The 15,256-nt window shown below is 37.0% G+C and overlaps 1 protein-coding gene across 1 annotated transcript in view; it reads left to right on the top strand.

Moving 5' to 3' along the window:
• rxrga (retinoid x receptor, gamma a) overlaps positions 1 to 15,256 on the top strand; it is a 30,542-nt gene that overhangs the window by 4,852 nt on the left and 10,434 nt on the right. The window contains exon 2 of the mRNA XM_057334727.1: positions 2,183 to 2,398. Coding sequence (XP_057190710.1) covers positions 2,368 to 2,398 — 31 coding nt within the window. The 5' untranslated portion in view covers positions 2,183 to 2,367. The remainder of the gene's footprint in view (positions 1 to 2,182; positions 2,399 to 15,256) is intronic.

Here is a 15,256-nt window from a genome sequence, read left to right as displayed (position 1 = left end):
TTAATGAAAGCCATAGGATTAAAGACAACACCGGGAATCGTTATTTTGTTCGTGTTCACACTGAAATATAATCCTCATTCTTGATTCCAAACCCCCGCCCCCTTTTGCCACTAATATACTTTGCAGCTCAGGGCGATTCAAATGCTCTGGAACATGTGGCTCCATTAGAGGAATAAAAGGGAGGTTGATAAATTGTCCTTTTAGTCCCTTTCTTTGACTCCACAAATTTACATTATCTAACAGGGAACAAATGAAAAGGCCCTGATTAGTGTGGAATGAGTTGGAAGAGAAGCCATTCATCTTTGTTAGCATCCCTCTGTGTTCTTTTATGTTGTGTTTTTACAAGGATGGGAGCCAGTGGGTTTTTCCCATTCGACAGGGCAGCTCGCGGACTGACAGAGTGGTCATCACCAACACTCTCTGTGTCCCCCTTAAACAAGAGTTCAAGACTCTGAAAGCTGGTGACTTCTGAATAACCTCCTGAGGTAGTGGGAGCTCACCCTTAAATGACCCCTCACTCTGAGGAGATCTTGGGGAGCATCAAGGGGTATTCAGACCCACTGTTAGCCTTGTGGGCAATGAGAGACTGGAATTCAGAGAATTTTTCCCCTCTCCAAAATTTCAAAGGCCATGGTCAGCAGATCTTTCAGTAAGTAGTTTCCGCACAAAGAATATTATTGTAATCTGTATATCATACTGGCAAACAAGAATTCTTGTCAAAAATAGCTGTTTGGTGCTGATAGGATAAAATGCAAGCTGGTGCAATTATTGAACACACTGTATTTGATTGTTTATTTTTGTGGTTTATTTTTTTTAAGGCGCAGTTTTTGATTAACAGCGGCCACTAGCATTGTATTATAGATTTGCAATGAATCGCTCAGTCCAAACACGACGGTGGCCACCATAGTACAAAAAGATGTCGTTCTCATGTTGACGCAGGGAAGAGATCATGCGGGCATTAGAAAGACTGTAGAAAGAGCGATGTCTCATTTATTACATCAAATAAAATGTCTGTGGATTTTAAGTATAAAAAGAAGGCTAAAAGTCAGGCAGGAGCTAGGACCTGTGTTAATATTATAAAGTCTTTCCAGCAGAGACGCGTTAGGACCCGTGGTACTAAGGCTTTTAGCAGAGATGCTAAATCACAGATATCACAGATATCTATGGAGATACTTTCCAGCAGAGAGTCGTTGGAGAGAAAGATCGCCTTAAAATCACCCCCAAGGAGGTTGCTTTAATTCGGATAAGTATGTGAGTAACATTGGTTTTTCTGTTTGTTAGAACCAATATATGTTGTTGTTTTTGTTCAAAAATTAGCTGTGTGACGGAGCAGTTTTGATCGTCATTGATTATCTGGAACCGCTTTAATTTTGTACTCGTCCAGATACTTGAGAGAGAGCGAGAGCACGTTGGCACTAAAACTGTAGAGAGAGCGCGTTTTACTCTCTTACTCAATGATGAATAAATTTATATTTAATCCGTGGGTCACATTGCGTTCCGAACCGTAGAGTACGATCCGTACGGATCATGGATCATCCGCGATCCGTTTCACCACTATAACGCAGGGGAGAGGGAGAGGAAACGCACGTTGTAGAGTTGTTTGTCCGTTCAGTGCTGCTGTACAAAACATGGCGATGAATTCAATGTACTGTATTTAGGCCAGCTCTGTATGTAGATATACATAAATAGCTTATTCTAAGGTATTAGAAACATAATGGTTCATTACGCAAGGTCTTTATACACCTCTGAAGAAATAGTTTTGTATATTATATTGCATTTCTGTCAATAGCTCCTCCTAAAAACCCTGTATTGTTCCTTTAAAATAATATGATGGATTTTTAGTTATTTCGTTTTAGTGGAGAACTCGACGAGTTGCTCACTGTTAGCTGTAAATAAATAAAAAAAATCAATCAGAGATAAACATATTAACATGTTATCATGTTTAGAATTCCATTCAGACAAATACCACAACAATTGTTTTTTTTTTGCATGAAGCAACATAGCATGGTGCATTATTGTATTTCTACCTCTATAGCTTTATTGCACATGGAAGTACATTGCACATTTTCGTTTACTAAGTTAAACAAATGAGTTTAAGACAAAAAATGTATGTTTAAATGTCGTAAAGAATTGCGTCTGATCCGTTATTATTCAGTAAACAGTATGATGTGTACTTTTTCAGCTACTGTAGGCTGTCATTGGGAGAGGTCCGGCCCTCGCCACCCCCTCGGTGGGGCCCCTCGTGTGGCAGCAGCGAATCCTCAGTCAGTCAGATCGCAGACAGCAACGGGGAGATGCTGCCGTCCAGCACGGAAAAACAAGAGACTTTACTGGAAAACTGGATAGTTTTTTCATATTCGTCAAAACATGGATAATAACGACACGTATCTACATCTTAGTAAGTGTTTCGCGTTTTTTCTCTCTCTTTTTCTCCACAGGGCTGTGATCTTTCAACGCTTCTGTTTTTGAGTGTCCCCCCATATTCTGCGTTATCTGAACTGAGAATTCTTTAGACGGACTTTGTACGATATGGCCATAAATTGTACTTGCTTGAGTTATCGGCTCGGTCGTGTCATGTCACGTGTATTGACTTAGAACCAGTGCCAATGTTAAAATCAGGTGATAAAGATTGTGTCTCTCAGTCAGGGTCAGGGGTTGGCACTTTAATTGCGGTTATGTAATTTATTGCTTTCCAGATCGCCTCTTGTTAAACTGTTTGCTGTCGCGTTGTTATTAATGGGTCTCAGTTGGTATCTGGACAGCAGTATGTCCTGGGTTATTTATTTAGCAACACTTCTGACTTTGGGCAGTTCTTTAGAGGGAAGGTGTGTTTGAGACAACCCAAGGATCAAGCAGTCACGAGTAGCTCGCACAACAGATCGGGCACTGAGAAGTGAAAAGTGCATTTTTCTTTACACTTATTGTCATAAAGTCTGCATTTGTCATAAACTATATTACACATAACATAAACTATGATTTCCGAAATTTGGCTAAAATTCTGCAGAATACGTCTGCATACTTTGTACGTCGACATTCTTGTATCTAAATAGATTATCACGATTAGCCTTTTATGAATTCTTTTAACAGTTGTTTCACGTTTCTTTTAATGTTGAATTGAAAAGTATGTATACAACATGCTGTGATGAAATCAGGCTACAATTCATTTTTCCTGTAGTAAAGGCTTCACAGACTTATATTTGCTTATAATTGTAGTGTTAAAGGCTAGATAAGATAATGTCATAGAATATAATTTTTCTTATTTTGTAACTCTGCTCTTATGCTTAATAACAGTACCGATATGAATAATCATAGGGCTTATATTATATCAAGCTTAATATGATTGATCAAGCAGATTTTATTAATGTGTTATGCCCAATGCATTTATCTGATTAAATATCACTCATCATCACGTATTCAACGCCTCTGGTCTCTGGGGTGATGGTGTTTTTTTAAGAATCTCACAGAAATAACTGACCGAAGGCTTGTCATAACGTATAACATCATTTTTGCCTTCATTAACACCCACCATGTTGTCTTTTCTTATTTTCACCCCACGTGTTGTGGTTGTTAGTAGGGATGGGCATTTTTCAATAATTTCATATTCGAATATTTGAGCTCATAAAAAACGAATATTCGAATATTGGTTTATTTAAATTAAGTTAATAATGACGTGATTTGTTACGTTTTTATTTAGTCACAATTTCACATCAAGCTTATAATTATCATTAAATATTCATAATGCATTAATATTATATCCTGTATATCGTTTTTTATGTTTAAAAAATTGAAAAATACATAAAAACTGCATAAAAAATACATATAAACTGACTTAACAAAACGAACAAAACGCAACGTATATTGACAGTCTGTGATATATAGTTATCTTGTTTTTTTTTTGTTTTACATGTTCTTGATAAGAAAAGCAATATAGGTCTATTTTACTCTGGTGAAAGTCTGTTCAACAAGCCGACAGTTAACAAGCCGACAGCGGAGAAAACGCGCTCTTCTCTAACTCCCGGAAACAAAACCCAGATCTGACAAGAATATCTGGCTTTATTGTTTATAATGTTGATAATAAATAAAGTAAATGGGCTTGATATCTCATGCCGACTGTTAAGATCCTAAAAAATACCCCGCAACAAAGACGGAGCCATAGTGCTTGATTCCCTGATTACGTGACCGTCATCTTTATATAAATATTGTTTTCTTTGTCGTTCACGGTCAGTGTCTGTCTTGTTTAGCTTTGCATTGGATTTGCATCAATAAATAAGGTAGGCCTATTTATTTCAACTAAGGTAAGGAATTACAGCGCGTTTTAAAACAAACAAAAAAACTTGAAGGCGACGACCCTATTTGAACTTCTAGAAGGAAAATTCTTGCTTTTAGGTATGTAAAAATATGCCAGTCTTATGTTAAGGCCACATTCATTAACATTTGTTGCAGTGAAATGTACATTTTAATGTTTCAAGTTGTTGAAATTATCATTACTTAATATATTTTAACGAACGAATATGAATTTACTAAGAACAACCGCTGCAATCAAGTAATGGTAATAAATTAATTATTGTTAATCATTTAATATTACGTTGATATTTTTATACCTAATGTAAGTAATGTTAACGAATTCTGTGGTTCACCAGTTTTGAAACATTTTAATATGGTGATGTGAGCCCAGCATAAAACGTGATCCGGGCATCCAGTGTGTAAACTTAAAATATTTAAACGAGCTTGCAATCTGAGTGAACAAATATTTAGGAACACATACAAATGATTTTTTTAAATATTTTCTGTACATTAAAAAATCATTACAGAAGAAGTGAAGAAGCGTTAAATAAGACCTGACTCTAAGGTCTTCTGTAATGGTAACTTAACCTTGTGGTGACGCAGTTTTATTCTTATGAAAAATAGGAATAATCGAATAGCATTTTTAATATTCGAATAGTTATTGCAGATCGAATATTCGAATGTTCGAATACTCGTGCACATCCCTAGTTGTTAGTGGCAGGGGCGTAGCTACATGGTGGCCATGGGTGGCCACGGCTACCCCTGAATGATGGATGGCCACCTATCTGGCCACCTCTGTTGTGCGAAGCAGTTTTAAGATGCGTGTTGGAGTTTACGGAGTGCTGCGCAGATCATTTAGCATATGCACGGAAAGTAACGCGAGAATATTACTCTCGCGTTAATCTGATGTCATACACTGATGCACTGACGCAAACAATCTGCGTGCTATTAGCTGAACAGCTGCTAACCTCTTCGCTTCGTGACAGTACTGTCTGTGTACCATGGAAGTTCATCGCGAGCAGAAGGATCAGGGTAGGGTTGCACCAGCCATTCGTAAATTCTTTCTTAAACGTGAAAGTAAAGTCCACACTAGAGGCTTAGTAACTACTACTAGCTAGTTTGTAACTAAATCTGTATGTTATTCGGTTGCACCATTTGGTCTCAAGGCAGAATGTAGCTAGTTCGTAAACTCTCCGTAAAGTAATGCGTAGTCGTAATATGACGTTTACCTTCAACAGTCCAATAGATTAAATTCGTAAGAAAAAGTTGTGTTGAAATGTTGTGAATTTCAAAACATTCTGGATTTAAACTTATTTTACCTCACATAATAACAGTAAAAAGGGTATATAGAATACTACCTTTCATGAATAACATATTTAAAAGTAGATTAATAAACAAATGCTGTTTAAAACAATACAGCCTACTTAATGCAATAATAAATGACATGCAATATGGGTGATTTCATTTTACTGCCAACCGCCAATTAAATAAAACGATTATTTCATTTTGACGTGCACAACACAGATATACACTAGGACGGTTCGTGTTAGAGCAGTCAAAAATTAAATGTCATCACATAATGTTCTCTATTTTAAAAGGAAAGTGACTGTAAATGTCAGCATTATCATGTGTGTAAATCATTGAAGAATGTCGAGTGAAACAAGAGCTTATTCCGTTAGTTCAGAGAGTATGCGATTTTATTCCTACAGTTATTCCTGATAGGAGGCTTCCGTAAATATTTAGTTTATATGTAACATTACGATTCAACTAAGTTGAATGGTGCAACTCAAAAACATTTTGTAGTGCGTAAGCTGTAACTTAGTGCCCGTTTAAGTTAAAACTACAGTAGGCTAAGTTGTAACTTACGCACAGCTGGTGCAGCCGGGGTAATGAAATCAGTCTTGTTTAACTGGATTTCATTCATTAATAATATTTTCGCGAAAGTTTAAGTTGGGGTACTGCAATGTTTATTTTCTATAAAAAATGCTAACTTACTGCAAATGATAGCTAGCAAATTATTTTAAAATAATGTTAGCACATGAAAGCATTGCAAATAAATTGTTTACTTGACGTTCTTCGTGTATGTTTTTGACCAGCAAACTATGTGTAATGAAGAATTGGTGTAAATTACAGTAGAAGTTAAAGAATTTCTGTCTGTAAGGATTTTTTGGTCACCCTAATAAAATCACTGGGTCTTACCAGGCCACCTCTAAAAAAAAGTTCTGGCTACGCCCCTGGTTAGTGGCAAACAGTGTACAATGTCTATTTTGGTTTTTCTCAAGTGCACGCTTTAAAGGGGTGGTGCAACGGTGTGTCATGCATTCTGACTTCTTTACAATGTTAAACGCACTGTCTTCTCATGCTTAACATGGTCAACTTGTCAAAAAACAAGTTGGGTGTATTACGTAGTATTTCTGTGCTCGATGCACTCCCCCAGCGATCGTACAGGTTTCGGAAAGTTTTTTTTCGAACATATAAAACTGTTTGGTAACAATTTTTCTTAGTCCCTTACTGGACAATTCTCCCGGAAAAGCATGTGGCACGCCCACGCGGCAGCAAGGAGAGCAGGAGAAGGAGCATGCGCAGACGTCACTTTCACTTGTGTGCAGGAGAGAGAGAGCATAAGTTCGCGAGGTTCAGGTGTTTGTTTGTTCACTGCATTTGGGTGATGAATGTTATATAAACGGTGGATATAACGCTGGATTTGGAGATCGTTTGAAACTGATATATGGAGCCGTCCCAGCGCTAAAAGTTGCCGGACATGAACCGCATGCAGTGAGTGAAACTGATGTCTGTTTTGTTGGCGCATGTGCTTTAGTTCAGCCTACCCCTGCCCCCCGCACGCACCGTATGCTTTCGGAAATAATCGTACCGCTGTATCTATCTTTTATAAATGTGATCAAACTAAAAACTCTTCGAAGATACGAAGTATGCAATACTACTCTATAGGTACTCAAGATTAATATGAGATTGGCAGAAACCGCATGTGTTAGGGCCGCTTTAATGTCAGTCGCTACCTCGAGCTCGTCATTCCGTTAAGCGCGTCATTTCACACGCACAGCATTTACGCATGCATTAATTCAACGAGGTCATTTCTATAAAGTGTGCCTTTTTCATTTATAATGTGATTTTTATCAAACTTGAATGATGTTAATATCAGATAGATGTGTTAAGTGTTAATAATGCTGTGCTTTCAAGCTGAACCAATATATTATGTCGGCATATGGCTTGAGAAAGGTTTGACAGTGACAAGCCTTTTCAAAGGTTTGAAACTACAAGGTGCTTAAAAAAAGACAAATCGATGCTGATATACACCACTGTTCAATAATCAATTATAATATGATCTTTTAAGAACATTTCATTCTGACAGTCAGCAAGCAACAAAGAGGTGATAAAAAGTTATAAAAAGACAAGACATTAACTTGTCTTTGAAGAGTTGATTATTGAGTATTGATGTTATTAGTAGGCTATTTATGGTTTATGGCATAGATAGTGTAATATTACTTTAAGGAAGGGAGAAATGACGGTAACATTCATTACCTAGTAAATAACAGTTGACAATATTAAGAACAATATAGAGGACAAGACAGGACTTAAATGACAAAAAACAAAGGAAAAAAGCCAACTAAATAAAGTAAATAAAAAAATGGGAAAAAAACATTACAGTTTAATAGTCCATCGTGTCTTCAGAAAATGGCAACCATTGCCAAGACATCTCACCTGTGTGTGTCAGCGAGTGTGTCCTTGTTTTTATATCCTGGTGGGGACATAAACCTGAATGCATATGAGACCAAAATTGAGGTCCCCATGGGCAAAAAAGCTTATAAATTGTACAAAACAATATTTTTTTTAAATCTAAAAATGCAAAAAGTTTTCTATGATCTTTTGGTTTAGGGGATAAAATATACAGTTTGTACAGTATAAAAATCATTACGCCTATGGACTGTCCCCATGGAGATAATAAACCAGACGTGTGTGTGTGTGTGTTGAATTTTGTGATATCTCTATTCTAGACTAGCACAAAAACAAGTTGGGACACAGTGCATGATCCATTAGATAACATTCAGTCCAAAATGCCTGGCCATTAATGGTGACTACCTTCAACACAGACCGGGCTGTTATTCATCTTGCTAATCTAATTGACAATTTTTCTGCTCCAGTTATGACAGGCTCTCCCATGACCATATAGAAACAGAACCATGTTCCGGATCGCTCAACCATAATGCTTTGAGCTGTTGGTTGTTTCACACCCCTTCTGAAAGGTCATTCCTAGCAATTCACATTAAAAACTTTTCTGCAGCACTCCCTCCCTTTACTGTTGTTTTGAATTGAAAAATCTGTATTTTCAAAAATAATGAACATACTTTTATTTAGAAACTGAGGATTTGACAGTGAATAGTAGCTAGACTGTCAAAATAGATTAAAGGAACAATACAGGGTTTTTAGGAGGATCTATTGACAGAAATGCAATATAATATACAAAATTATTTCTTCAGAGGTGTATAAAGACCTTACGTTATGAACTGTTATGTTTGTAATACCTTAGAATAAGATGTTTATATCTACATACAGAGCGGCCCTACATACATTGAATTCGCCGCCATGTTTTGTACAGCAGCCCTGAACGGACAAACAACTCAACAACGCGCGTTTCCTCTCCCCTGCGGTATAGTGGTGAAATGGATCGCGGATGATCCGTTATCCCTACGGATCGTGCTCTACGGTTCGGAACACATGTGGCAGACGACATATTTTTGTACTGTGGTAGCCACCGTCGTATTTGGACTGAGCGATTTCTTGCAAATCTATAATACAATGCTAGTGGCCTCTGTAAATCAAAAATTGCGCTTTTAAGACACTTACATTCCCACTCGGACATTTAGAACTAAACCTTATTATCAGATTTTGGTCTTGCATCAATAAACCAGTTCTCCTGCGATCCATGGGATGATAATCTCTTTAATCTGAGTAGGTAATCACTAGTCCACACATCCCCCAGAGGGAATTCTTTCAGGAGCACCCCCCCCCCCCACACACACACACACTCAGACACTTGAATAAGAGAACTGATACTTTAAGATATAACTTGTATTATTTTACTGTAATTAACAAGGTGAAGCTTGTCAGTATACTATATAATGAGCCATGGTGGTACCAAAACAGAAAAGGTTGTTTACATGCAAAACAGTGGCAGCATTGAAGGCTGGGGGTTGTAAAAAAGAATGACGTCCTGCGTGCTGTGTAATTCTTGAAAATTTTACTGTGTGTTTTTGAAAAAGTAAGAACCAGACTGATAGATTTCATTTCTGATTTAATTTGTACAATCCAAGCAGTAGTGATCGACCGATATTGTTTTTTTAAAACAGATCCTGATTATTTGCATGTTTATGTGCCCGATAACCGATATGCAGAACAGATGTTTATTTACTGTTATACTTCTGTTTTTGACACACTGATTACAACACAACTGAACAAACTATTTTATTTACAGTAGAACAATCACTCCCTCCTTGCATACAAAGCAAAACATTTGCATCTATACACCAATAGAGGGGTCTGAAAGAGTGAAAATAAAGTGCACTGTTACTAAAGTGTCTTTCATGTTAAATTTCATTTTCAAATTACAACAATAAAAATATTTTTATTGTATTTTTTTTATTGTACATTTTTTTTCAGAAGCAACAACACTAATATTAACAATAGGCAAAATAAATATAGAAGGTCTAATATTTTCAAAGGAAGATCATAAATGGAGTTGGAGTTCATTTTGCAGTAATAAAATAAAAAAATAAAAAATTTTTTTAATTAATTTCAAATCTCATTAAAAGGTGAAGAATAATTCGCTGGATAACATTAATTTACTGGATAGTAGCTGCATATACATTGTCATGAAAGTAACAAACAAAACGGCATATAAATCATTGGTATGTTACGTTAATAATATTTTTGTCAGTCTTAAATACCTGCGGACAAAGCAGTTTATATATGCAATTACCAACGTTACATTCAAACTGCGATCGCTTGTGGAGATAATAAATAATTAATTCCACAGGGCTGTATTTATTTAAATGTTTATTAGTGAAATAATGGTTATATAGTCGATGAAAGTATAACTTAGGGTGTTTTAAACAAGTTAATCTTGTTAAAACGTTAGCTACATGCGGAGGCTATGCTAAAACTTCCTGAGCATCAACCCGGTGAGTGAACAGCAATATGAATGATGAGCATAGACAACAAAGGTAATTAAATTCAGCTCTTTTATTCCCAACATGAATTAATTCATAGCCGTTTCATTTAATTAATGTAAAGTTACGTCTTTATTGGGGGAGGAATTGATAGCTTAGACAATGTGACTTGTGAGTTTGTCTCTATTAGCGAAGCCGCATAAACTACATATCAGGCATTAAATGTAACATCTCATTTGTGCATTGCTCTCATGTTAAATATAAGTGTATTAATAAACCAAGTGAGTATACATTACCTGTGCATGCTGTTGTTTCTGTCGCGTCTCCCCTCAGAGGTTCTGCTGCAGTGACGGTCCTGCACGCAATTCTCTAAACGGCCACAAGATGGCGGAGTTTATCGGTGAATCCGATATTAGAAAACAGATACCCGATGATGGGAAATTAGGGGTGTAACGATACACCCAGCTCACGATTCGGTACATATCTCGATGCTGGGTTCACGATACGATACACATCTTGATATTTTGAACAAAATTAAATATTCAAATAACATTTATTTTCGAAATATTAACAATTTCAGTAACTTATTTTGTTGCACATACAACTTAATAAAGAATTTTTAAATTTTTAGTCTTAACTGAAATTAGAATTAAGATCAGTGTCAATTTTGACAGCAAATTTTGATTTAGTTTTAGTCATAGTCTTTTGACTAAAATGCAATTTAGTTTTAGTCATCCCAATTTATCATAGTTTTAGTCTATTTTTAGTAGACGAAATCTACATTATATTAGTCTACTAAAATCTATCTGGATTAACTCATTTAATTGGTGTAATTAAATGTTCCATACAAAGATTGTTTGTATCCATACAAACTGTTTCGACATAATTTACTTTACCTTGGAATTAAATTAAACCAGGTCATTACCTTTATTTTTCAGAAAAGTTGAGTAACTACTGGATATGCATTGTTGTAACACAGGATTAGACCACGAACGAGCAGGTCATTCAGTCTCATTTTGACTCGTTCGTTCAGTGAAGGGCGTGTTCATTCAGTACATTCAACCAATGAAACGCTCTGACAGAGCTCATGCTCAAGCGCTATTGGCTCGTGTCTCTTTGAAGCTGCGCTGTCTTTGCTTGAGACAGTAATGAATGAGAAAAATCTTTCAAAAAGACATATTACACGAACTGTATTACATTTCTTCAATCATGCTGATCACATACTTGTTTTTTAGCATGTCATTCGATCTTTTAATATACAGTACGACTCACTTCATCGCTTCTCTGATCGAAACAGCGCTGTTTTTTTTTTGCTTTATGTTGCATATCACGTTATGCAGCAGGCTCATGTTAGCGGATAAACTAACATTGGCATTTAAAAACGTTTGTGCTGACTTTGTAATGAGTTTTCGGGTGACTCGCCTGCAGTCACGCTTCAAGATTGCTGTGTTTTAACGGCGATTGTGAAGGAAAATATGACGCTTTGTAAACCACTTGGAGACACAGATTGTGTCTTGTGCTTCTCTCTCTACTGCATATGTGAGATAAGCACACGTGATGCGCTGGCGCAGAGTAGGTAGCGTTTTGACGTCTGAATGAATAGAATTAAACATATCGTAAAATATCCCCATCTCTCTACGATGCGCATCGTAACATTTCTGCATCGCGAAATATCGTAATACGAAGTATCGTTACACCCCTATGGGACATTGATTAAATATCGGGAAAATTATCGGGGAAACGATGTATCGGTCGATCTCTACTAAGCAGTGTTTTCACCACTATTTTAGCTGTTAATTCATAGAGAGTACAGGCCTCACAGGCATGTTTGATATCAGGAGATCATTCTGTTCTTGCTGAGCAACAGCTTTCAGTCAAAGGGATATTTTACTACTGAATCAAAATTTTCCCATGTTTTACTCACCCTCAAGGCATCCTAAACGAATCTGATTTTCTTCTGGAAGAACAATGCAGTCGTTGTTAAAATCCCAAGTATCATTTTACTTCCAAGTGGTAGAATGGGAGTGGATGGTAGTTGAGTGTTTGAAGGTCCAAAAAGTACACCCATCGATCAAAGAACGGCTCGACACGGCTCTGTGGTCTTAAAGGTCTTCTGACACAAATTGATGCGTTTGTTTAAAGGACCCATTGGATGAAATTCAAATCTTTTCTGTGTTTAAGTGCTATAATCGGGTCCCCGGTGCGCATTTAGCAACCCAGAAAACGTGAAAACCAAGATCCCAGTAACTTTGTTTTGGTAAGTGTCAGGAACGCTGAGTGCAAGGTAGAGGACCAAGACGCAGACAGCAGGTGTGGGGTTAACAAAAAAGTTTTCTCTTTTTGAGAAGACCTTCAAAGTTTACAAAATGATAACTCCACGTCTGTTCTGTGCTCAAAATTGAAAGAGACGGGGAACCTTAAGTTGAGATCGCCATTAAAATGTTTTATGTTATAAAACATTTTATCTATGCCTTAATTATGTTGTGGTTGGAATGGACTAAATAACAAGTTATTTTTATAAGCTAAAAAATTATATAAAAATGTTTTCATTCCGTTATTATATCACAGTTTCGCGCTACCTTTCAATGGTGTCCCACATTGTCTCACACAAACGGATTACCCATCCCACATTTGGTTTGTTGGGTGGTGGTCACCCTAGGTTTGTGTGTGGACAGATAATCATACCACACCATCAACTGAGTCAATGTTGCCGTGTCAGACTGCCCTGGATGCTTAAACAAACACTATTCAAGAAAATAAATGTAATCCAGTCGGTGAAATCCAGGCTAACCATTAATTTCATTATGTTTTCAGTTGATGACAGGGTCTTACTCAACCAATATTAAACATTATTAACATTTTCACTGAATGTTCTTTACATTGTTCAGAATGATTTTATGTAGAAAACAGTAAATCACAAAATGTTTTAGTTGAGGTTTTACAGACTGGGTCACAAATGTGAAAATGCTGTAGTGAAGCATTATGTTGAGTGTCTTTAGGTCTGTAGAGGATAATAATTGTTTAAGGCAGAATATACAGTCTAATAGCAAAAGTGATGCTCAGAACACTACAGTGGACTTTCGGAGAACCAGAAAATGTTGATTTTTAGGAGCTAGTCAGACCTTTCGCTGTGAGAGGAAATCTGATCACTGTACGTTGTTCCGGAGAGTGAATGATCATGTGCAGGAACTGTGGCTGTGAACAAGAACACCCTGTCGCTCCAAGAATGGATGTTCCTTTTGATCATAATGTGACATTTAGATGACATTAATACCACGAGAATCTCACCAGGGCACGAAAACCACTCACCCGTGTGTGCGAGGTGCAGAGGATGGCTTTTACTTTGATCTCTCCAATTTATACAAAACGTGCCACATGAGACGAGCAAAGGTCTTTAACTTTAACGATCAACTATTATTGTTTTTTATATTTATACAATCAATACAGTCTAATGATAGAAAATGAGATGTAGTACACAATGTTTACACAATATTAGACACAAGTTGTACAGGCTACTACAGGCTATACATCTAGATTGCATGCCAGAACAAGCTTGTGTTTAGTAGTGGTTAGTAGGGATGTAACGGTATTGTACATATCGAAGTATCGCGATAGCATTTTTTTCGATACTATCGTGGTCGCATGACGATAGATCTTCCAGGCAAAGTGTAGTTTTTTCAGCCGAATGGAGCGAGTTGAGGGAAGCGGGAACTACAATTCCCATCAACCCATGCGTGCCCATCATCCTCTGCGCTCTGCTGCCGCCCGCTACAGATCAAGTTGAGCGAAAATGGCGGATGCCGCTAGTGGCATAGAAACGGATTTACAAATTGTTGAAGCTAGGGCTGGGCGGAATATTCCGTTACCGCGGAATAAAATGTCAACCGTAAGAGATTTTTCTATTCCATGTATTCCGCGGAATGTAAATAAGTAGGCGTGGTTAACTCGGCGCGCTGCAAATTAGGCGCTATTCTGAAAAAAAACTAATGAATTAATCCACCCGTAACAAATGAACGTATCAAACATTCTTTTGACCTTCTTTCAGTCTGTAGTTTAGTGATCCGCTCCAGTCCGGCGCTTCTCTCACCCGCAGTGCTCGTGCAGGGATCTGCGCCAGCATTTAAAAAAGCTCATTCTCAACACGTATTTCAGAAGTCAGGTTGTTTTGAAAAGCTGTTAATAGTTTTATAAAGTTTAACTTCAGGCGAGCCAAGGTGAAACTTGCGTTTAAATGCGCGATGATGCTCGCGAGCGCGTGCACGAGCGCTTTGATGGGACGCGCTTCTACCTCCAGTTTTGGGAGACGCGTGAGGAGTCACCAGAGACTTGTAGTGCAAAAACAAGCCCGAGAATAAACAAACCTAAAGACAGAGAGTCTCAACACACTAAAAGTGCTCATCTAATAGAGAGTGAAGACGGATAAAGACCTACAGTACAGACCCCATGAACACCAGTTTAGTCATATACTGTACTCTCATTGTTTGTGCATATTCATACTTTACTGTTATATATGTTGTCTATCTTCCTACTGTATACATATGATATAGCCAGAAGATAAATATGAATAAATAATACATCTGATTATCAGAACTTAATTTGATATCTTTAGTACATTTTCATAACTTACCTACATTTTAACTATGGTGAGCATTTAAATGAACTGTAATAAATAAATTAGTTAAATCAATCTAAGAAAAATGAGGTATAAAATATAGAATTATAATGGGAGATTGTTTCATGAAATATATCGTTACCGTGAAATAAAATTACTCATTCCTTGAAATAGA

The sequence above is a fragment of the Triplophysa rosa genome, linkage group LG5 (assembly GCF_024868665.1).
Source record: "Triplophysa rosa linkage group LG5, Trosa_1v2, whole genome shotgun sequence".
Classification (NCBI taxonomy): domain Eukaryota; kingdom Metazoa; phylum Chordata; class Actinopteri; order Cypriniformes; family Nemacheilidae; genus Triplophysa; species Triplophysa rosa.
The sequence above is the reverse complement of the archived record's forward strand: the minus strand, read 5'-3'. Positions and strand labels throughout refer to the sequence as shown.